This window comes from Condylostylus longicornis, unplaced genomic scaffold (assembly GCF_029603195.1).
Source record: "Condylostylus longicornis isolate FDR11 unplaced genomic scaffold, ASM2960319v2 ptg000135l, whole genome shotgun sequence".
Taxonomy (NCBI): Eukaryota; Metazoa; Arthropoda; class Insecta; order Diptera; family Dolichopodidae; genus Condylostylus; species Condylostylus longicornis.
In genome coordinates this window covers 11,403,621-11,428,302 of record NW_026578103.1, presented here as the reverse complement: position 1 = coordinate 11,428,302, position 24,682 = coordinate 11,403,621, and the positions used below count along the sequence as shown (strand labels likewise).

The 24,682-nt window shown below is 33.5% G+C and overlaps 1 protein-coding gene across 1 annotated transcript in view; it reads left to right on the top strand.

Annotated features, from left to right (window-relative positions):
* LOC129615174 (protein bark beetle) overlaps positions 1-24,455 on the top strand; it is a 36,782-nt gene extending 12,327 nt beyond the window's left edge. Inside the window, exons 3-13 of the mRNA XM_055530272.1 lie at positions 13,008-13,186; positions 13,268-19,482; positions 19,560-19,771; positions 19,858-20,213; positions 20,294-20,419; positions 21,311-21,337; positions 21,535-21,632; positions 21,699-21,942; positions 22,188-22,314; positions 22,388-22,609; positions 23,014-24,455. Of these exons, the coding sequence (XP_055386247.1) occupies positions 13,008-13,186; positions 13,268-19,482; positions 19,560-19,771; positions 19,858-20,213; positions 20,294-20,419; positions 21,311-21,337; positions 21,535-21,632; positions 21,699-21,942; positions 22,188-22,314; positions 22,388-22,609; positions 23,014-24,174 (8,967 nt within the window). The 3' untranslated portion in view covers positions 24,175-24,455. The remainder of the gene's footprint in view (positions 1-13,007; positions 13,187-13,267; positions 19,483-19,559; positions 19,772-19,857; positions 20,214-20,293; positions 20,420-21,310; positions 21,338-21,534; positions 21,633-21,698; positions 21,943-22,187; positions 22,315-22,387; positions 22,610-23,013) is intronic.
* The last annotated feature ends 227 nt before the right edge of the window (positions 24,456-24,682 follow it).

Here is a 24,682-nt window from a genome sequence, read left to right as displayed (position 1 = left end):
ATAAAATGATGAACGTATTCTTATCATTGACGTACAGGTAAATATAGTTAATATAACAAAGTGCAGATGTTATAATTTCCGAAAATTGGTTATAAAAAATTTTATGTATATGAAAGTGAAGCAAGAAATTCTCCAAACCATATAAGAAAAACTCCAATTTTGATTTATGTTAAAGGCAATGAACTTACTATCTATTCCATCTTACTAAATATTTCTACTAAATATTTATAATTATTGAAACACGATTATTTAACACTGCTTGTTAGAATGTGGTAAAATTCAAAATGGGAAAGATTCAAAATGAGAAATTTTTGCAAAGTTCGAATACTTGTGTTTCTAAAACTACACGAATGAACAAAAATAATGTTGTACATATCTTATATTTTCAAACTCTGTATCTCCAGGTCTCTCCAAAACTGTGTATTTGAAGCTTCACCTTTTTTTGGAAGAGAAGTCACAAGCAAAGAAAAACTTAGTCATGTGAAAATTTCCAGAATTTTTTTTTAAAGTACAACGAAAAAGTATCTCGAAAATCCGAATAGGTTTCCGGAAAGGAGTTTTATCCATTTATTCCGGAACAAGAGTTTTATCCATTTTTAATATTCTAACCGACTATGGAGCATATTGTTTCGTACGTTTCTGAATCGCCCTGTATTATATATAAAACAATGTCCAAATTGTGTAACTTTCAATTATGTTCGCTTGATATTCTTAACTACATCTATTTTTACGTTCAATACATAACACATAAATACAAATTCTGTTAAAGTAAATTAGTTTCCTAAAATAATAATAAGTAAATTATTAAATTATATAAAAATTCAAGTACAAATTATGAAAAAATATTACATAAATCAATTGCATATACCTACTTACATAAAAAATAAAAATTGCAAATATATGTAAAAATAAATTTTATCATACAGACATACATATGTACGACAATACTTACATAGTAAATATTGTTTTTTCAACGCAAAACAATAAGGATGAAAAGAAAAGCTATATTCTTTTGTTTATTGTTCCTCTATTGAAAAATAGAACAGAATTTCTGTCGCCACTTTTCGATCGATGCTTACGATATACGATTACTATAAAAAAATTGTTTTTTTTTTTCCTTAAAATACTTAAACACCATTAAGTATGTACGAGTACATATACTGTGATTTGTCATTTCATACACAGTTTTATGTAAGCTAGTTGATTATGTAGATATATTACGTCAGTAAATATTATATTGCACATGTGTGTATGTTAAGTACCTTTGTAAATTTTAATTTTGCATTTATTTTTCTTTTGATAAAAGTATAGACATGTAGTAATTGTAAAAAAAATTAAAAAAAAAAATTTCATGCAATGAGGTCATTTGGCATGCGCCTAAAAACTTGCAATTTTGATAATAAACAAACACCATAATGTTTTTGATTTTGAAGTTTAATGGAGCAGTGAGATTTGAAAATTGAAATAAATTATTTACTTACAATATTTATATAAGTGTAAACATATATATGTGAACTGAACATGAGCACATGGAATATAATATAAAGTAACTGTTATTTAAATTACGTACAAATAAATTTTTATTTGGGGGATCCAGTTTACTCTTAGAATGCGTATATGTATATTAAGGTTGAATTGTTTTTCAAAAGAAAAAAAAAACAAAAGACTTGACAGGAAGTGAAATATATGGGAAGTATACATTTTAGCTTTTATAATTAAATAGAGTAGGGTTAAAATACCAATACATGGTTTCTTGGGGAATTTATGTTTTTGTAAACTTAATATAAGGGGTCATATATATTTACAGAATAATATATTTCCATATAATATACATTTTTGTATGGATATGTAACGTATTGGCACACTACAATCTACAAGGTATTGACATGCTCGCATTCAAATTCATATAAAAAATAAAACTAAGGACGGTACTCAAATTTTTTAATGAAATTGCAGAATTTTAAAAATATAGATTTAATAAAAATTTTGAAATTTTCCAAACCCGACAAAACTCGCTTTCTACGAATTTTATTTTAAATATATTTTTTTTTCCTTCTTCACTCCTAGGAGAAGCGTAGGGCTAGTGCCCAACTTTCATAGCGTCATAAAGTTAACTAGGTATGTAACTAGCCTGCCATATATATGTATATCTTAAATATATTAAATCTCAAAAATTGGGGATCTCCTTAGAATTTTTAGACTCTTAGATTTATAGCGGTAAAAGTTAAACAACTGCTAAGAATGTATTCCTTAAAAAATTCAAGAAATTAAATAATGTTTGATAATGTTATGGTTAGATTTCCACACGCGCTAAGCCAAAATATTTAGTTTTGAGCAAAACGAACTTGAAACTATTGAGTTATACACGTATATAACATGTATAATCGGTCCTTTCACCAGAATTAATTTTGGCAGTACAGTAAACAGTATAATAAAGTGACTTGATTCGTTATGGAGATAGCCGACGACATTCCAAAAATGAACATGTCAGGAGTTATGAGAGAAAGAGTAAATGATTTGTTGATGATAGTGTTGCCTATATGCATCAAATTTATTCAATACACCTTTATTTTAACCTGGAAAAATTTTGATATGCAGCCATAAAATATTGTCAGCATCCAATACTAAATAAGAAGATGATTGGCGGCGACATATTACAAATTTATGACAATATAAATTCATTCTTTTTATATAGGCAGTATAAATAAGTTTTATTTCATTTATCCATATTCCATAAACCTATTAAGCGTGGTTCTAGTAAAACATAATTATTTTATATTATTTTTCTTGTTGAATAATTTCTATCTGAGATTTTTACGATCTAAATGCTGCAATGTTATTTATATTTACATAATCTCATATAAAGCGTATATTTTCTTTTAAATAAAATCATTAAGTGTAAAATAAGATTTTTGAGTACAGATAATTTCTATTTAATCGATGTATGTGATGTGGAAGAGTCGGTGTACCGAAGCTCTAATCTTTCAACGAGAATTTCTTTTCCCACATCTGAATCATTCTGTTGACGTCAGAAATACATGCCACAGAGCAAAAGTCTGTAACCCTTAAAGTAGGCATGTCGACGTATCGCGGGTCTATTGGCTCGAATCCTTGTTGCATTTCAAAGTTATAGTTCCTGCTTCCCACTATCAATTGAGTGTCGGCTGCGTTTGTAGACGTGATGCAGCTACCTGGCAGGTCAGGCGTTCTTCTTCTTTTATAACTCAACATTGCCGTCTTAAATGCATCGGCTGACGTGAAGTTCTCAAACCCATAAATCATATTTACTGTATCACACAGCCTCCTAAAATCTTCTTTCGCCTCAGTAAAATTAACTATTCCAGAGTTTCTTTTCTGGTTTACTGGAAACCCTTCTTCTATATGTAACTTACCAGCCATACTACTTAGGTAAGTGTTCACGATGGTATTTGTCTCCGAAGAGAATTTTATTCGACCCTTCATATCGTCCGAATTACAAAAACTGACATTATCTATTCTATTTTTAAAATCAGGCGAGATTCTCTCAGCCTTCATATATCCCAAACAGTCATCTGTTAGACTACAGTTTGGAGGCAGAAACCCAGCTGGTGGTGTCCAGTCAGACCCTGGTGTACCAGTTCTGGCCAGATCAACCATACAGCTAGTCACGTACGGCGAAAAATAGCACTCATATAAATTATGATTTGTGGTAGTTATCCTACCAAAACTACCCGGAGGTAGTGCCGCACTATTACCACTAGATGGAATGCTGGTCTTTGGAATAGCATCCAGTGGAGTGTTTATTTTAATTACTCTGCCTGAGTCAGTCGTAATATTATCAAAATCAGACAGATATTCCTTCACCACTTTCGGGAAAACCGGCTTTGAATCTCCTGATTCAAAGAGTGTGTGGGGATCGCCTTCATCAATTAAGCGCTGGTCTTCCATTTGCGCATTATGTATGACATGAGCGTTGAGCCTTGATACCATCTCGTGTTGGTAAATGCAATATGGCATGGATCTCTCAACGCGTGGATCTACACCCTGGATCGTCGTATAAGACGTCCTCAATATTTGAGCGAACCCAGAGTACTCAATGTTATGTGAGTAAGTTTTTGAGTTCGGAGCACCTGGCATAAAGCCAAACTCAAACATATTCTCATCACGTGCTGGTGTAGCCACTTTCGCCGCTCTGTCTTTTAAAATGGTTGCGCGCGCATCTGCTTTCATACCATCTCTTACTGACTTTGGAGGTCGTGGGGCACCAGACCTCTTCTTCTTTAGAAGCAACTCTTGTGTTTTAGCTTCTATCGCTGCTACCTTAGCATCCCGCTCGACCCAATCTTGGTTGGCGGGTTCCTGGTTATCCAGGAAATTCCCCATCCTTATAGTGTCACGTCTATAATCACTTCTGGATTTTGGGAACCGTGGTGGACCACGTATTTTATTGTCCATCTGGACTTGTTTATTGAACATTATTATTGTTTAATTTAACTTCAAGAAAAATTACACCCCTGAAGAGGGAAGGGTCGGAAAGCAACACCCCTGATGCAGGGCCCTCAAAGAAGAGGTCGATGAAGGGCAATGTTGAGGAAAAGGTCCCTGGGAACATTCCTCAACAAAACCCGAAAATGACTTCTTATCGGGATGCAGTAGCACAGGTCAAGGTGGCCATCACTCATAGACTGCATCCAGAGGAAAGGCTATCCGAAGTCCAGATGGGGAAAATCAAAGTAGCCATCATGGATGAAATGGATAGGGTTGTGGACTCTCATCCACAATTCACTGCAGCGTTGCAAAGGGACGGATGGATATCCGTAACATGCAACAATCAAGACACCAGGGAGTGGATAACCAGTGTCTGCAGGAAGATAAAGCCTTGGGACGGTTGCGATGTCGTGGTACTGGATGGCGACAGCATGCCCAAACAGCATGTCTGCGTCACCTACGTACCAAAGGACGAGACAACCGTCAGTCTCTCCAGGGACAAATTTCTAAGTAGGATAGGGAAGCAAAATCCCAGCCTCAAGATAAGTTCCTGGAGGGTGCTGAGGATGGATAAGGAAAAGGACGGGGGCTGCTCCATCACCTTTTCCGTGGATGATTCCGGATTGGAAGATCTACGGAAAGCGGAGTTCCGACTTTTCCTGAATTTCTTCCGTGTTACCGTTCGGGTTAAAGGAAGAAAATCCTCTCAAGGTGCTGGCGGCAGGGCAGGACAAAATAAAAAACCAGTGCCCACCGCGACAACGACAACGACGAGCACTTCAGGCCAACCAAAAGAGCCAAAACTCATTGGAAAGCCTGAAGTCGCTCCGAAAATGGCGGCAAGGGAAACGGAAGGACCATCAACCAGCACGCCAAATACAAGCGTCCCGGGGGAACCAAAAGGGCTCAAGCCCATTGGGAAGCCCGGAAATGCTTCGGTATTTGCTGTTGCAGGGGCTAGCGTGGCACCTGGGGCGGCAAAAGAGGCTGTGGCAGGGCAGGCGCCCACCAAGATGTGTAAAAAGGCGAAAATGGGAGGTAAGGCTCATGTAAAGCCTTTGTCTAAAGGGCCAAAGCCCATAGACAAGAGCCGGAGGAAATAATATGGCTGTGAGGTGCATCCAAATAAATCTACAGCATGCTAGGGCATCTACTGATGTTCTGGCTCATAGATTTATGAAGGATCACCTCGATATCGCCCTTATCCAAGAGCCTTACATAGTGAAGGATCAGGTTAAGGGCCTAACAGGTGAGCTATTGTATGATAATACAACTGGGGGCAGGCCTAGGGCTTGCATCTTGTTTAGTAAAAAGCTAACGTATTTTCCCATTCCAGATTACTGTTCTAAGGATCAGGTAGCTGCGTTGGTGAAGGTGAAGTCCTGCGGGGGCTGGACAGAGTTCATTGTTTGCTCATCCTACCTCCCGGGGGACTGTGCCCACCCGGTCGAGCAACTGAAGGATCTAGTGGACTTTTGTGGAAGGAGGAACTTCCAACTTATAATAGGAAGTGATGCCAATGCCCACCACACCGTCTGGGGAAGCAGCAATATAAACAAAAGAGGTGAGTGCCTACTTGAATTTATATATAGCAATAAATTAATGATTATGAATGAAGGCAATAGGCCGACATTCATAAATGCAATTAGGGAAGAGGTCCTTGACATCACCCTTTGCACTGAATTTATCGGCAGTAGGGTTGGTGGATGGCATGTCTCAAATGAGACATCCATGTCCGATCATAGGCAGATTAGGTTTGATATCATGGTCTCCGGGGGCCTGGCAGAAGAAATATATCGGGTGCCCCAATCCACAGATTGGAGTCAATTCGAAACGCTCCTCATGGATGGGATTAGATCCGTTCCTGCTTCTGTCAGAACGGTGATGGATATCGAACTGGCCAGCGAGGCCCTGACGGCGGCTATTACTAATGCCTATCACGGGAGCTGCCGTGCTAAGCCGAGGCGGAGCAATAGGAAGTGCCCGTGGTGGAATGAGGAGCTTTCAAGGCTTAGACTAAAGACCAGGAAGCTATTCAATAGGGCCAAAGCGTCAGGTTCGTGGGAAGAGTATAAGGACTCACTCACAAAATACAATAAAGAAATTAGGAAAGCGAAGAGAATCTCGTGGAGGGCGTTCTGCAAGGGCATTGATGAACTCCCCAGCAGTGCGCGTCTTCACAGGGTGCTTTCCAAAAAGTATGCTAGTAGGTTGGGCCTAATGGAACGTCCTGATGGCTCCATGACTGAGAACGGAAGGCAGACGTTGGAGCTTATGGCGTCAACGCACTTTCCTGACTCGGAGATTCTTCGGAATCACTCAAATGCAGTCATCGAACCGGGGGCACCCTGGCCCAGGAGGGATGACTGGCAACGATCCCGTCTAGTCTTCACGATGGGCAGGATTAGATGGGCTGTTTTCTCTTTCAGGCCCTTCAAATCTCCAGGTGATGACGGGATATATCCTGCATTTTTGCAGAGGGGTTTCCAACATATCGCTAGAGCACTGTTGGGAATTTTTCGCGCCAGCTATGCGTGGGGTTACATCCCTCAGGCATGGAGGGTGGCTAAAGTGACGTATATTCCGAAGGTGGGTAAGCGACCAAGCAACCACCCAAGGTCTTTCCGTCCAATCAGCCTTACTTCTTTTCTATTGAAAGCAATGGAAAAAGTGATTGATAGATTTATACGGGACGGTGCACTGGGAAGCAATCCCTTGCATGAATCTCAATACGCCTATCAGTCGGGAAGGTCTACTGTACTCGCTCTGCAGAGTCTGGTGGGGGTCCTTGAAAACTCACTGGAAGTGCGGGAGGTAGCAGTTGGCTGCTTCCTTGATATAGAGGGAGCTTTTGACAACACCCCATATCATGTCATCTGTGAGTCGTTGCACAAACGAGGGATTGATGCGACGACTAGCAGATGGGTCAATCGGATGCTACAGGATAGGATTATTAAGTCCACCATAGCTGACGATATACTCTTCATCTCCGCTGCAAAAGGATGTCCGCAGGGCGGGGTTCTTTCGCCCCTCCTGTGGTCCATTGTAGTGGATGATCTAATAGCTGCTCTCAGGGGCTCCGGGGCGCGTGTCTGGGGATACGCTGACGATGTGGCCTTCGTCGTGCGGGGAAAATTTGAGAGCACTATTTCTGATCTTCTACAGCAAAATTTACGTGTTGTGGAAAGGTGGTGCAAAGGCGTTGAGTTAAATATAAATCCAAGCAAGAGCACTTTGGTCGCCTTCACCAGACGCAGAAGCAGGGACAGATTAACGAGCCCAATTCTGTTTGGTGAACGTATCAGTTACTCGAGGGAGGTGAAGTATCTGGGGGTAACCCTGGATGATCGTCTCTCTTGGAATACCCATATCGATAGAGTTATCGGGAGAGCTACGGCGGCCTTGTGGACGTGTAGGAGCTTCATCGGGGGGACCTGGGGAATTAGTCCCAGAATAGCACTGTGGCTATATACGGCCCTTGCTAGGCCCATCGTCACCTATGCGTCGATTGTATGGTGCCGTAAAGCTCAGCAGGCGGGTGTGCGGGCCAAGCTGGAAAAGCTACAGAGGCTGGCCTGCCTGGGAGTGACCGGGGCGATGCGGACGGCTCCCACCGCTGCATTGGAGGTGATGATCGGATTGCCGCCACTGCACCTCCATATATTGAAGGAAGCTCGGCTGGTGACTTACCGACTTCTCTCTGGCGAGGACGGGGCAGGGCTAAAGTTGGCCCACAGAACTCACAGAGACTTCATTGAGGGCGATCCGATTCTAAGGATAACCATGTCAGATACCTGTCTGCCGCGGTACAACTTCGACCACAAGTACAGGGTTCTGTTTCCTGATCGATGGACGTGGGATCGGGGTGGTCCGGTACTTAGGTCGGGTTCGAGCGTGTGGTATGCGGACGGATCCAAAACGGAGTCGGGTGTGGGCTCGGGCGTATACGGTGTCCGCCCGGACACGCGTGTATATGCAACCCTTGACCCGTATTGCACAGTGTTCCAGGCCGAAATACATGCAATAGAGATCTGTCTGAGAATCAATTTGGAAAGGGGGTATAGAAACCGCACCATCTATGTGTTCTCAGACAGCAGGGCTGCACTGCTTTCGCTCCGTTCAGCTCAGGTTACATCCAAGCTGGTCTGGAGCTGCCTTGCTGCACTTATGGAATTGGCATCGGAAAACAGAGTGATGCTCATTTGGGTGCCGGGCCATAGTGGCCATGCGGGCAACGAAGTTGCCGATGAGTTGGCGCGGAGGGGATCTGGGGCTGCCTTTGTGCAGCCGCTGCCTTTCTGTGGTCTGCCTTCTTCCGCCGTGGGGGCCAGGCTTGCCTGCCTACTCGCGGCGGAATGCAGTCGTCACTGGCGGGACACGAAAGGGTGCCGTCATGCGAAGGTGTTTGTTCCGGCGTGCTCCGGCGGATTCGCTGCGGAGTTGCTGGGGATGAGCAGGAGCCGGGTTCGCACTATTGCGAATTTCTTCACGGGGCACTGCCCGGTGAAATACCACCTGCACAGGCTGGGGAAGTCGGGCTCCCCCCTGTGCAGATTTTGTGGGGGTGGCGATGAGACCGCCGTGCACATTCTCTGCGACTGTCCGGCACTGGCTGTTCGGCGCCGCAATTGTCTTGGACATGGGTCCCTAAGTGTTCGGGAACTATTGTCCAACTCCCTTAGGGATATCTCCGGCTTTGTGATTGGGACGGGGATATTATAGACGGGAGAGTGGGGTGGCTACAATAAGTCAAAAATGGCTGCGGTGGCTTGGGGGGATGCTCCTGTCCCCACTCAGTTCCCTTAGAATCTACAATCTACAATCTAGAATGTGATGTGGAATTTTATAATATAACAATAAAACATTATTTTTAAGCTGCTTGGAATAATTACTGTACTAGCTGCTAATTAAATTTTAAGTTGGAGAAGTAAAATTTTATTAAAGTTGCATTAAGCAATCGTTCAACTTTAAGAATATTATGTATATGTTAAAATGTATAACGAATTAGGTCGTAATATAAAGATTGTATATGAATATAGTGAAGTTCATGTAAATTCATTTCTTGTATTGCAAGAGAATATGAATAAAAATAAGTCTATTATCCATATAGTCAGTGAAATTATTTTAAAAATTTTTTATTTTCTAGCATAGAATGTAATCTACTAGTAATTTGAATTTGAACAAACTAGTATTTTTTTATTATTCCCGGACGATTTGTTTAGGCTAGGCATCGACTATCATTTACGAAATTTGGATGCACAAAATATTGCTATCAGATTGCTAAGCAAGACACCATCATCATTTCATTAGGAAGAAAAAGAAAATGGTGAAAAGTAAGGAATATAGTTTATTAGTATGAGAGATACAAATTTTTGGATAAATGAAAATACAAATTTGTAAACGTACTTACATTGAAATTAAGTCAACGTAACTCACAATCATTATACTTATTACAAAAACTCAATAATCAAAGCACCTGCACAATTAAATAATACTCGATTTTTTATGGTTTAAAGACTTTTGCAAGTAATTTCTTTATATTGTACTCAATAACAATGGAAAATAGAAAGTTATAGTTATACCACATTTCTGATTGAATCTTTTAAATGACTTGTTTTTATAAACGTTTACTTGCTATATACACTATTAATTTAGATTACAGATAAACGTATGCCTACTACAATTCCAAATTAAATGATTTAATTAATAACTATATATTTTCTATTGTTTATATTTTAATTGTTTTAATCAAGTTATTTTGGGTTCAAAAAATGAAAATAAATGAAGTAACCAAATTCATTGCATGTATGTATATTTGTTCATATCTCGACGGTGATATTGAAAGATTTTATGTTTATTCCAGTATTGAAACTGAAGCATTACTAACTTTAAATAATAAAATAATATTTAGTTGTAAAAATACTCCTATACCATTCAAATGAAACTTATAAACCATTATATTACGCCTCACAGACCTTATTGTTACGATTTTATGTATATGTACATATATATATGTATAAGTATATTTTATAAAAGTATGTATATTGTCATTTTATGTATGTTTGCTCTATAAAAATTTCATTTTGGTCCGATCAATCTCAATACGATTAAAATCATCTCAATTAAAATAAATTTATTATAACTGAAGGAAAAAAAGTAAGAAAAACAAAATCTGTGATTGTCTAAATCTTTTTTCATCCTCCCACAACTTCTTAAAGAAAAAAAAACTAAAAATAGTTTAGATTTTTCATTACAGATTATTTTTTTTTTAAAGTTTAATATATATTAAAATTTTTTTTGGTATTGGAAATAAAAAATTTCATTCATGATTTCTTGTATGCGTTCTTTCAAAATTTAGTGGGAAATTGATTGGTGAATAAAAAATTGTCTATTTTTAAATAACAAACTTTCTTTAAATACTTTTAATACCCAAAAAAGCCAAATTTTTAATTTATGTTCGACTTCACAATAAATCAGTGTTATATTGCATTGCTGAACCATGCTAGTTATTGAACATTTAATAACTAGCTAAGTTAAAGGCTCTGTAATGAGTCGAAATTAAAGTTGCAATAATTCAGCAAAAATATTGTTTTTTAATACAGTTATGGCTGAATACTTATATATGTAAACAAAAAGGGTGTATTTTAGTATAAACAAGAGAAGTTATTTTACTCTAACAGCAAATCTTTTAGATAGCCCTGATTAATGCCAATTGTAGACTAATTTTAAAGTATATTTCTTAAATTCCGTAAAAGTGAATTAGTATTTTTTTAGCAAGATTATTTATAGTAAGCTTGAATTTCGTTCCTAGAAACACCACATTAAAATATAATTAATACCATTGACCTTATTGTTTTAATGTAAGCAGTTATAATAAACAGATTGCCAGTTATAACAAGAAATCAACGAACTGCAATGTATTATTTTATTTGGTAGTCAAACAAACAAGGTTGTAGAACAGAATTTTCAACATCAAAATTTAGATTTTATTCATGCAGTATCCTATTTTAAAAAAATAAACATAAACTGAAATTTTCATTAAGGTTCATATTCTATCTCTTTCTAATTGCCAATCCAGGTCGAACTTTTCGAATCGATTTTCTTTTTATGTGTATAGAAAATAAAGAATTCGGAGAAAATTTTCCAAATTTTACCTAAAATTCAAATCACACTCTTCATAACTTTATGTTATAATATTTGGTAGCTTAAAAGATCATAGGAAAATGACGGTATAACAAAATTTCTTAACAATAGATACAAATTATATTTTAATTTTAGATATGTATATGGATGTATAAATATTGTGTAGCAATTATATATGGAATAATACAATAAGCAGCAAACGAAAGAATAATTCATAAAAAAATTATCATTATTATCGATTTATGAGTTTTTTGATCTTCCTTACAGATTATTAAACATCAATTTTTATTCTTAGGTATTACCATAACTAAACATTAGAATTTTTAGGGATAAAAGAATTTTACAGTGTTTGTTAATACAATGTTTGTAAGCATAATGTTTGCTTACATTCTTATGCTTATATAAAATGTGCCTTTAATAATTATTTTAGAGGGCATTGACTGGTAAACATTGACATGCAAATGAACAAAATAGTTATTAGATCGTATTTGTTACGTGATATATTTAAGTAATAATATTTTTTTTCGAACCAAAAAAACCTAGTTAGTTAATCAGTGTTATAAAAGTGCACTCGAGTGCAACGAATAAATAAAATTTTTTAAAAAATATTCATAAATGTTATAGGCATATGCATGTGTAAATGTTTTGAATTATCTTGCGTTAAGTAAACTATATGAAAAATTGTTACCTACGAGTATGTGGGATTTTAAATAAAACATCTACATACCTGATATACTTATGTTTTATTTAATATGGTTGCGATTATTATTTTTATTACTTCATATGCAAGTATTCAAAATATTTACTATATCGTAGAAAAACGTTATTGTTTATAAGGTTTTAGTGATTTTTTTTAGTATAGGTTTTACCACCTTTGGATTTTATTACTATTAATAAATTAAGCCTGTTGATTTCATAAAATATATTATTTTCTATTATAAGTTGCGTGGAATATTATTGTATAGTTAATTTAAAATATATATATATATATGTGAATTCAGTTGATTATAGCCTACATAGACTTAGTAATATGGAGTATAGACTACAAAAATTAAATTTTAATAAATAGGGGACAGATTTAAAATAGGAAAGAATTAAAAGAAAAGTAAAAATAAAAAATAATTTGTATTTATTAAGTTTTAAAAGAACAAAAAAATTCAACTGGGCTGGTTTTGTTTTATGCCTTACAAGCTTTAAGTTTATTTTAAAAATAATCGTGTTTTCATAAATTTATTCTTCAATAATAATTTTGATTGTTTCGTTTAATGGGTTTATTTTTTTTCAATTTAATTAAGTGTCAATTCAATTTTAAATTTTTAATTAAGTGTCAAATATGAAATTGTTCCTAATTTTCTCTTCTTTTAATAATAATTACTATTAAAATATTTTTATTTTAGGGAACTCCAAACGATAGAATTCTTTTGTCGTCTTTACAAGAATCAAGTTTCGATAGCCAAACTCTACCTGAAATAAAAGAACTTGGAGCTCGTTTAGTAGATGGTCCAAGTCCACTTCAAGGTAGATTACAAGTATATTATAAAGGAAGATGGAGATCAGTTTGCTCAAATTCAAAAAAGTAATAATTTTTTTTTTTTATTAATTGATCGCAATTTCTGTTAAATTTAATATTATAAATTTTATTTTATTTTTATTTTAGTTGGACAATATCAGATTACGAAATCGTTTGCAGGCAGATGGGTTATCAAGGAGGAAATTTCTGGAATTGGATTGAAAGAGTTTGGAATAATCACCCTCGACTTCTATTTGAGGAACCAAACTGTCGTGGTACTGAATCTTCACTATTTGAATGTTCATGGCATACACGTCAATTAGGTTCTGGTGTCTGTGATTATCATAGTGATATTGGAATACAATGTCTTCCACGACATGATAAATCTTTACCACATTGGAGAGGAATACGTTTTATAAATGCACCACATACAAGCACATTAGCGTTGGATAATACAAATTATATATCAAAATCGGAATCAATTCTAGAATATATTGATATAATTAAAGCTGGATCTGGAAATAATCGTATAACAACAGCTGCTGTTGAGGTAATTGGTATGCCTCCACAAATGAGTCATATCACAATTGAACATTCTGCTTTTACCGGATTGAATATTACAAAATCAGAAGATGCATTTACGTTACATCATATTACAATAAAGAAAAGTAAAGGATTTGGAATATTTGTTAATACTAGTAGTGGTTCAGCACACTTCGAAGATTGTAATATTAGCGAGAATGGTGCCGATGGTATTCGTTATGTTGGTCATGATTTAAGATCAGATGAACGTAAAGATAGAACTAAAATTCACGATTTTTGTACTTTACCAACTACATCTGGTCAGACTTATCCGATTTCAATATCGGTTCAGCAATCATTATATGCTGGAGGACAAAAAGAATGTTCAAAATATTTTATTACTAAACCAGGGTATGTTTTAACTGTTCACTTTGTTTACTTTACTATCATGCAAAATGAAACAGCTCAAATAGATCTATTTGACGGTTCTTCAACTAATGATAGATTGCTGGCAACATGGTTAATCAGAAATTCCACTCGTCTGCAAAGTGTTGTAAGCACAAGAGATAAAATATTTGTAAGATTTAGGGCGAATCCAAGAGCTGAATTACTCGGATACCTTAAATTAACGACAGGACCTTCAAAATCGTATGATCTTAATGTAACAAACACCATTATAAATGATAATTCCGGTCGTGGTATTGCGATTGATAATTTAAGATCCCAAATTCATGTATTGGGTTCATTCATAATGAACAATGGACACGTTTCTGGTTTACACGTTACAAGTGGTGCTGGAGATGTTAATGTCACTAATAGTAAAATCAGTTTTAATCATGGTGACGGTATTAATATAACTTATTACGGTGGTCACAGAAATGTGTCCCGAACTTCTTTAAGCTCAAATACTGGAAATGGATTTGCTGTTTGGCTTAATGAAACTAACGATCTCGATAGAATGGAATTTCTTTTTATCAATCAAACTACAACTATTGAATATTCTAAGATTATTTCGAATCTTGAAATTGGAGTAAGGCACGGAAATTTTTGTGGCCCAATGTGGGTTAATATCACGGGAAATTATTTTAATGATAGCGTCCTAGATTCTGTCAATATTGGAAGTTGTTGGTTTGAACAAAAGGCTTTGCAAAATAGACTGAATTTACAAATAGGTCATAATAAGTTTGAATATAATCAACGTAATGCAATCGCTTTAAGCCCTGCTTTGAATTTGATTGGAAAAATTGAATATAATAGATTCAGGTATGGAAGATTTGGTTCGATTCTTGTTAGAAATCCAGCGTGGGAAGAATTTCAAATACTTCCAGTTCGCATTATAGTTCACAGTAACGAGTTTTATAACAATCAGGGTTCCTATGTTATTTCGTTAGGCGTAACACCGTATTCAGACAGAGATACTCAATCAATTTTGTTTACGAGAAATTATGTTAAAGACAATGTAATTAAAGAACCTTTTGGAACTGTAGCTAAAAAAGGAGAGGGTCCCAATGGTTCTGGAAGATTAAATCCAAGATCTCGAGTTGCAGCTACTATTGTAGTATCGTCTAACAATGTTGAAATATTTCGTAACATTATCTCGAACCCTCATTCAGCATATGAGATTGGATCACAATTTTCTGATCAAAGAGAAGTAATCAACGCGACTTTTAATTATCTTGGAGAAACTAATGAGGAGAAAGTTTTTGATAGACTATTTCACAGAAAAGATCGTTACGATTTAGCTAAAATAGAATACATACCATATTTGCTACATAGATCGAACCCAGGAACAACGTCAGTTCTCAGTATTCCACAATTTGTTCCTAAGTTTTTAACAACAGGTTCCGAATTTATTGGTGGTGAAGTTGATGGATTAGAACGTATAACACCAGGAGACTACACAGTTACAAAAGATATTAATATAAGACCAGGTGGTAAATTAATTATTGAACCAGGGGTAAAATTATATTTTGAACCTAGCGTAGGAATGATGGTAGCAGGAAAATTGGAAGCAAGAGGAAGACGCCCTAATGATATAATGTTTACACTCAAACGAGAACCTGTTATGTTCGATGATAATGATGCGGAAAATATTCACCATTCCGGTGAAAGTGAAAACATGCAAGTAGTTGATATTGAAACAGGAACTGTAATGAATGCTTCGGAACCCCCAGAAGTTCCAATTAGATTACTTGGCGGAAATACAAATCGTGAAGGTCGGCTACAAGTATATTTAGATGGCCGTTGGGGAACAGTGTGTGACTATGGGTGGTCAATAATTAGCGCCGCTTTAGTTTGTAATCAGTTGGGTTATGCATTAAATCCTATGGATTGGCGAATGTTACAATCTGAAATTCCGGGGAGCGGTACAACTGAAGATGTTTTGTTATCAAATGTAAGATGTACCGAACATGACACAGATGTAACAAAATGCCAAGCAGAACGAGCGTCACGTGGAGAGTTCGAAAATTCTTGTACTCATGAAAATGATGTTGGAATGCGATGCTATGAAGGAGCTTGGGCTGGTTTAAGGTTTAGTGCTTTAGCGGAAAGAGCTGATTTACAGTACATTACCGTAGAAAAAGCTGGTCTGTTTGACTATACAACAAATTCATTTAAAGCAGCCATTCAACTAGATTTTGCTCGGCATAATTTTGATAATATACGAGTTATTAATAATTTACATGATGGAATGAGTGTTATTTACTCCCATATATTTACAGACAATGTAAATAACGTAAAAGATTCCGAATTTTCTCATAATAATGGTAATGGAATAAGTTTGAAACAATTAGGACTTATGGTTGATAGGACTGAAATTACGGATAATCTTGGTAGCGGAATAGCACATAATCCAGTACTCTCTGCAATAGAGCAAAGGGAACTTTCTGGATGGTTCTATATACCCCCAGATTTTAGCTCACTAGATCTTAAATATGATCCATATATGTTACCCTCTAATGATCGCAACATAGATTTGGAACAATATGATACTAAACATATATTAACAGAAAGACATTTTGGTGAAGAAGTAGAACGAAAAATCAATATTAGATGTCCACCTGGCTATGTGATTGGTATACAACTATTGAATCCAATTGAAAATCGTTCAACAGAAGAAATTTTTATTTTCGATTCTCGTACTGAGAATTCTCATTCAGATATATGGCAAGTCAAAAGAGATCTTTCCGTGTTTCCGATGACAAGTAGTAGTTATGGAGTTATTCTGTTATATAAAAGTGGTACGAGAGCCTTGGGTGGAACAGTACTACATGTTTCTATATTAGGAGCGCCTGTACAAAATATTCGGAATAAAATTGTTCGGGGTCCCGAACCAACTCTTAAAATTCAGTTATCGCAAATAAAACGTAATTTTAGAGGAATATCTGGAACGTATTATAATAGATATTTAGGTGAAAAAGGAGAACATTTTCTGAGAAAGGCTAATGAGTCAATAAAAATTAATTATTCTGAAATAAGTAACAACAAACACGAGGCTATTTATATTGAAGCACCCTTTTGGGATGTCCACGTTAGTAATTTATCAGAAACAACAATTCATGTAAATAATTCCCTAATAATGAATAATGGACAAGGTATTCGTCAATTTTCTAAAGACTTACGTTCGTCAAATAACTTGTACCACTATGTACTTCAAAGTGTAACAATTGAAGGTAATTACCATGGAGGGATGGATATTAGTCTTCCCTATGTTTGGCAATATAACGAAAATTTTACTCATTCAATTTATTTAAACAATAACACATGGAAATCCAATTCCGCTTTTGAGATTTCTATCAAAGGACATTACGCTCAATTCAATATGTCTTCAAATGTTTTTATTAATAATATTTGTAAAACTGGTTTAGTAACTTTACGAGGAATGGAGAAGAAAATTAAAATTGATAATAACCGAATCGAAAAAAATAATGCGCAATTTATTTTTGAATTTAAGGCCGACAGTTTAAGTGAAATTATGGGTGAAGTTCCAGCAGTTGTAACATTGAATTCCATTGAAAACAATAAATATGATCCATTCGCCAGTCATCGTCCTTCCCACTTAATGACTCCATTAAAGAAGTTAAGATCTTATATAAAAGATCCTACCACTGTCATCAAATTTGGTGGAATTCAGAAAGCTCATGTAACTAGAAATATTTTCTCCAACAATGAAATGGATTATGATTTAATAGCTGGTATTAAGTCGGCACGAATAAAAAATTATTTACTTGCTCAAGAAAATTGGTGGGGTACTACTGATCCAGACAAAATTGTAGCACGAATATTTGATTTTGACGACTGGAATAATCACGCAGAAGTTATATATGAACCGTATTTAATAGAGCCTACATTTGATGGAAGTATTTCAATAATTAGTAGCTCCAAAGTTGACATTTTAGATTTGGATCAGTTTGGAGGGAGAATTCTAAATGATGTTACTATAAATCGACGTGATACTCCATATTTTATTCAATCGGATTTAACTGTCATGCCTGATGCAACTTTATCTATTAATCACGGAGTTGTAATGGAATTTAGTCCAAATGTGGGAATTTTGGTTTTAGGTACCTTAAGAGCAGTTGGTTTTAGAGATTCTGAAATTATCATGAGGGCTGCAAGAAGTAATCAATCGATGGCATTAAATCGGTTTGAAAGATCAATTGAAGCTTTTGAAAATTTAAGACAGTATGATTCAATACGACTATGTACTGGTCGAAATTGTTCTTCGAGTGAAAATGAGGATGATAAGTATGAAGGATTTTTAGAGTACTTCAATCACACAACAAGACAATGGGTTCCAATATGTGATAGACGATTTACAGAACGTAACGCACAAGTGGTTTGCAGAGAATTGGGTTTTGATCCAATAAATATTTACTATAGTCATGACCGTCGAATTGAATTTCACACAAATTCTTTAACTCGAATTTGGTCTTGGGTTGAACCAATGGAATGTCATGGAGGTGAATCTAGATTTGAATTATGTCCTGAAAGATTAAATGGCCAGCTATACGGAAGAAGACATGAATGCCATTGGGATGATCAATTTGTATTCGTGAGTTGTAATGGAATACCAAATAATAAAAACTATTGGGGTGGTATACGATTCGCTAATTCTGACTTCGAAGAGTTAAAGTCATCCGCGCAACAGAGTCAACTGGAATTTGTTAGAATTGAACAGGCTGGTATGTTGCATAATGAAAAATCACCAGCGATAGAAGCTGTTTATAAGACACCATCAATTAGTTACGTCACGATAAACGATTCCGTTCATCACGGAATTAATCTAATATCACCTGTTGACACAATCAGAATACAATACTCAAGTATAAATAACGTACTAGGTAATGGAATAAATATAATTTCAATGACTGGGGAGAGTAGACCAAGCGATGAATCAAGTTTTTCCCCATTGAAAAACTTGGATTTGCCGTATAATATATTTTCAATGATAGACATTTGCGATACAATGAAAGAAATAACAATTGAAGAACGTGTAATTTTATATTATAAGTATGATAATAATCCAGTCAATTGTGTAAAAATTTTCGAAACAGCACATCGTGTAAAACCTATTGGTTTCAGATTACTTCAAGCAAATTTATTCAATCATTCCAAAGAATACGGTCGTACTGATGCTTTACATTTATATGACGGAGATATTTATAACATGTCGTCAATATTTATTGACAAAATAGAAGCGAATTCACCAAATGAAAATAGATTTTTTAAAACAAAGGGTTCAATTTTAAGCGTTCGTTTAATTGCCAGTGGTGCACCAGCTTTCCATGGTTTCTTTGCTGAAGTTGTAACTGTTCCAATATCAACAATCGGTTTTAGTAAGTTTAATTTTATTTCTATTTTAAGAAATACTTTTTAAATGAAATTTTATCTATATTTTTTCTGTGTTTTAAAGATCGAGGAGTCCAACATAACATAACATATACCGAAATTTCAAACTCCAATGGAGGCGCTGTGGCATATTCATCGGCGGGAGAACTCACTCCAATTTTAACTTTTGAACGTAATCGTTTCGAAAAAAATTGTAGACAGTTATATGGAAATTTTTCCACTTGTGAGCAAGTTTTAAATATTGATGTTCAAAATATGCCTCATCTTTATTTTATGGTAACTAAGCTCATTAAACTAAGCTCATTTTGCTCTCATTAATTATGTTAACATTTTTCAAATTTAATATTTGTATTTGATTTTAGAATAATTTAATATCTGAAAATCAAGGTGGCTTAAGAATTCGAGCTGATTCAAGAGGTCGTGCTACAACATTAGATGGTGAAATTCAACATAATTTATTTGTTAAAAATAAAAATCGACCATGTTTACAAGTTGAAGGAAGGCAGTCATCTTTAGATCAAAAAGTAACAATTTTCAAAAATTATTTCAGCCAGAATAAAGCAAATTATGAAGTTGTTATAAGACTACAGCAAGTTGTTTCGAATTTTACACATAATTATGTTCATAGTAATCAAGGTGGCAGAATTATGGAAATTTCGGGTTTTGATAACGTCAGATTAAATGATTATCAGACAACAGTACATAATGGATTTTATGAGTTAGTATATTATGTCAACTTTAAATTTTAATTAATCTCGGAGTTACAAAAAAAAAAATCATATTTATTTTTTATTTTAGTAATGTTGCGACTGATTGGCGAGGTAGAGCTACAATTGTTGCTGGAACAGCTGGACAAAAATATACGGATAATATATTTTATAATCCAGATAATGATTATGAAATAATGACTGTAAATAGATCAATGTAAGTATATGGTTTTCGAGCTTAATGTTATTTTGTATATAATGCTTATTTCATCCTCATTGTAATTATTTGTAATAGTTTTAATTACATGTGTATGTATATTGAGATAATTGAAGAATTTTCAGATAATTGAAAAAATTTTAGGATTTTATAATTACATTTAATAATTTATTGGTACTTTAAAAAGATCATTTACTTCTACTATGATTTAAAGTGCTAAGGATGATTTAATCTCAAACTTTCATATTTCAAAATTTCCCAATAACATTAAATTTATGCTATATGGTTTTATTCTATAATATTAACATATGGTTTTCCATTTTTAATCTTTTATTTCTCTTTTAAATGTAAATTAAAATGTTCCAAAACTTTAAAAATGAAGTCGTTTCACCCTGTACATTCCTATAACAATATTTTTTTTTGATACTTAAAAGTGTTTCCACTGTTAAAAATACATAAATTAGAATTTTAAAATTTCTATCAAAAGTTCATCAATCATTGTTTTGTGCAAATAGGTAAGTCTTTGACTAAAAAGTGTTCAACGCAAATATTGCACTTATTTTGGCTTAGTGAAAAGTTTTTACACTACTTAAATTTTAGATTTTGCAACAATTATGCTTAATTTTTTTGTTATTTGAAAAAGCTCAATGAAATTCATCTTCATAAAATTGCTTATATAATTACTTATAAAATTTTTAAAACAAATTATAATTATTTTTCAACACAACCAACTCAATAAACTATTATTTTTCTTAAATTATTTTTGCATGGTTTCCACTTTCCAAAAATAAAATATTTATTTGTACATTAAATAAAAACCAAAAAAAAATCACAAATTTTATTTCGGCATGTTAATTTTCTTATTCATGTTGTAAATTGGCTCTAACTTAGGATCGATTATCAATTCTGGAGAAACAGGTAATAAATAAATAAGTCAAATATATTTCTAAATTTTTGGCACATTCAAAAAAAAAATAAAAATTTTTAATGAATTTCAATTTTAGTAATAAAATTTTCTTAATATTTATAATTATAATATTATTTATAATTATTTATAATAATAAAACATTAAATAAGTGAATAACAAACATTTTCTTAAAATTATTTGTGAACAGCACCGTTGAAATATGGAAAACAAAAGTAGATGCACGATACAATTACTGGAGTTATAATCAAACGATCTCAGTTAAATCAAGAGTACGGGATAAGTCTGGTAAATGAAAACTAAATAATAAATTAATAAAAAAGAATAATGAATAATTTCTTTGTGAAATTGTAGATGATCCTATATTATTAGAAGTTGAAGTTATACCATTTCATATGAATAATAAAACTATATTAGATGAAAAATGCCCACCAGGATGGTCACTTGTATTAGATACATGTTATTCATATGTAGGATCACCAATGACCTTTAATGAAGCAAGAGATTTTTGTCGATCTGATAATGCATCTGTGCCATTTATAAGAGCTGACAGTACAACATTATGGACATTTTTGCAAAAAGAAATGAGTCATTTGAAGTAAGTGCAAAAATTATTTATTGTAAATCGTATAGAAAATATTTACGTATGTATATTGCTTTGCTTGTTATTTCAAGTCATTAAAAGCTCTTTGACCATTTTACATTTAGTTACTTATAACATAGTGGCTCTGATTGAGTTAAAAGCCTGCTATTAACATTCTATTAATTATAAAACTACTTATTCTTAATTAAAATTCAATTAAATTTGTGTAGCAAATCATAGATTATTTTTTTTATTTTTAGATATCCTCAAAAAGTTTGGGTGCAAGACTTAAATTATATTGATCGATGTACAAGTTTTATTTATCAAAGTGTGGAAATTGAAGAATGTGATCTAAAATTATCATTTATTTGTGAAATTGATCCAAAGGTTACACAAAAAAATTTAATATAAATTTAAATTTATCAAAATTAACTTACTTCATTTCTTTTAAATATTTTAGGTTGTTATTGCTCCATTATCTTGGAGAGCGGACGTTTTTACTATTAGTATTATTTCAGCATTTATTATTGTAGTTTTATTACTATTTTTAATTGGATTATGTTGGTATGCCAAATCAAAACATCGACATGTTCAAAGATTAGAGCGGCGAAATAGTATTAGACAAAGTTTAAGAAGTTTAAATAGTATTGATCCTCAAGGATCTATTCGACGTCGAAATTTTGTATGATCTTTATTTTATTTAAATTAATTTTAATTATAAATTTTTTTCATTTAAAATAATTTTTTTTCAAAATTAATATTCATGCATTATTACTAACACAATATTCATTAAAATATTATTAAATATTTCATGCAAGCCGGATTTTTTAGAATTTTGTTTTCCAAAGTTTACTATTTTTAAATTAAAATTTTCCTATCCTATGCTACTCTTGCCAAATTTAAAGCAGTGTGCCAACTAATATTTTCCTTATAATCAAATACTAATTATAGCGTAATAAGATAGAAAATGTACATAATATTAGCCAAGTGTCGAAATTAAATTTTAAATTTTTCTTTTTTTTATTTTAAATTTCATTTTTTTTTTTTGGTTTTATTATTATTTTATTTTACAATAAAAATGTATAGGCAACTTCATCTAATACTTTAACAAAGGGAACTTCTAACGATTATAAAAAAATGCATTCAAATGGCTCCATTGATTCTATGGATAAAAGTGTTCTTGAGTCTGAAGCAAGTTTTGAAACATTTGATCGAAGTATAGATAATGGTCCAAATGATTTTATTCATCAAAATGGATATGGTAGAAAACCAATTGAACAACTAAATGGATATTATGATCCAAAGAAACCAAAGCCAATTTCAATTGTACCTGCAATGACTAAAACTGCAACAGTTGGTTCAACTCGAAGTGCTGGAAAATCAAGAACTTATGGTTTACCTGATTATAATCCACCAGCAACAAATTACGATTTAGCTTTTCGAAATGAAGGTTTCCGCGATAATTCAACATTCTCAGGTACTCGTAATAATTCATTGAGCACAAATTTAACCGAAGATACCCCAATAATACATCAAACTGATAATGAGGACAATGCATCAGATTATTATGGAAATGCAAGTACACTGCCATTATCAAATAAAAATGATAATTTATCATTTTTATCTGAACTTAAAACACGTTTACCAGAATATGATTCTGTCGCAAAACCAAATCAGGGATTGGGACATAGTAGTTTCTTTCCTCATTCTGAAAATTATGATAAACAAAATCAAAATCGATATCCACCACATTTACAACAACAACAACAAGAAACGCCATTACCATATCATAAAAAAATTGATCAATTTAATTTTACACCAACATCAGGCACATCTGATAGTCTTCAGGGATCTAAAAATGATTTGGAAATAAGAAGACCGGATCCAGTAGATATACGTAGACCAGATTCATATTATACAGCAATGAGAAGTAGTAAAGCGAGTCAACCAATACAACAACAGAAACGACCGCAGCAATACCCACAACCACAAGATGTTCAACAACATTATCAGCAGCCCTCACCATCAAATTTTGTACCAAATCCGTCCCCACAAATTTCCGAAGTTCAAAAGAGGCCAAAGACTGTTTATAAGCCGTCTAATGATAATCAACAACAATATCAGCGATCAAAATCAGAAGCTTTATTAGAAACAAATTTTGATGCAATCCCTGAAATGGAGGGCATGAATAGTGCACTGCAACAAGAGAATCGTAGTTATAGTCAACCATTGGAAACTGCAATGTAAAATAAATAATGTTTTTGAAAAATTACAAGTATAAACTTAAATATATTTGATTTATTTTTTTATATCATTAATAGGTTTTAAGTGTATTTCTAGAATAGTTTTCAATTTTATGAAAATTTATTAAAAAAAAAAATTTAAAAAAAATATAAAATCGAAATTCGTTAAAAATTGTATATATACAAATATTATTTAGGTAGAATATTTAAATTAAACTCAAACTATTTAAGTGTTAATTAATATTTTTAATTTTAAGAATATTTTTTATTCTAATTGTAATGTAAAACAAGCAGAAATTTTATTTAAAAAAGAAGCAAATTTCTATCACATTTTTCTAAAATTTAAAAAAATATTTGTTTTTGAATGTTTAAAGGAAAAGTAATTTTAATTTATCTTAACATTAAATTAGATTCAAATTGAATCTAATCAAATTCCAAATATACAAAAACTACAAATTTATCCTTTTTCCAATAATGTCATGATTTAAATTTCTTGTTTATATTTCAAATAC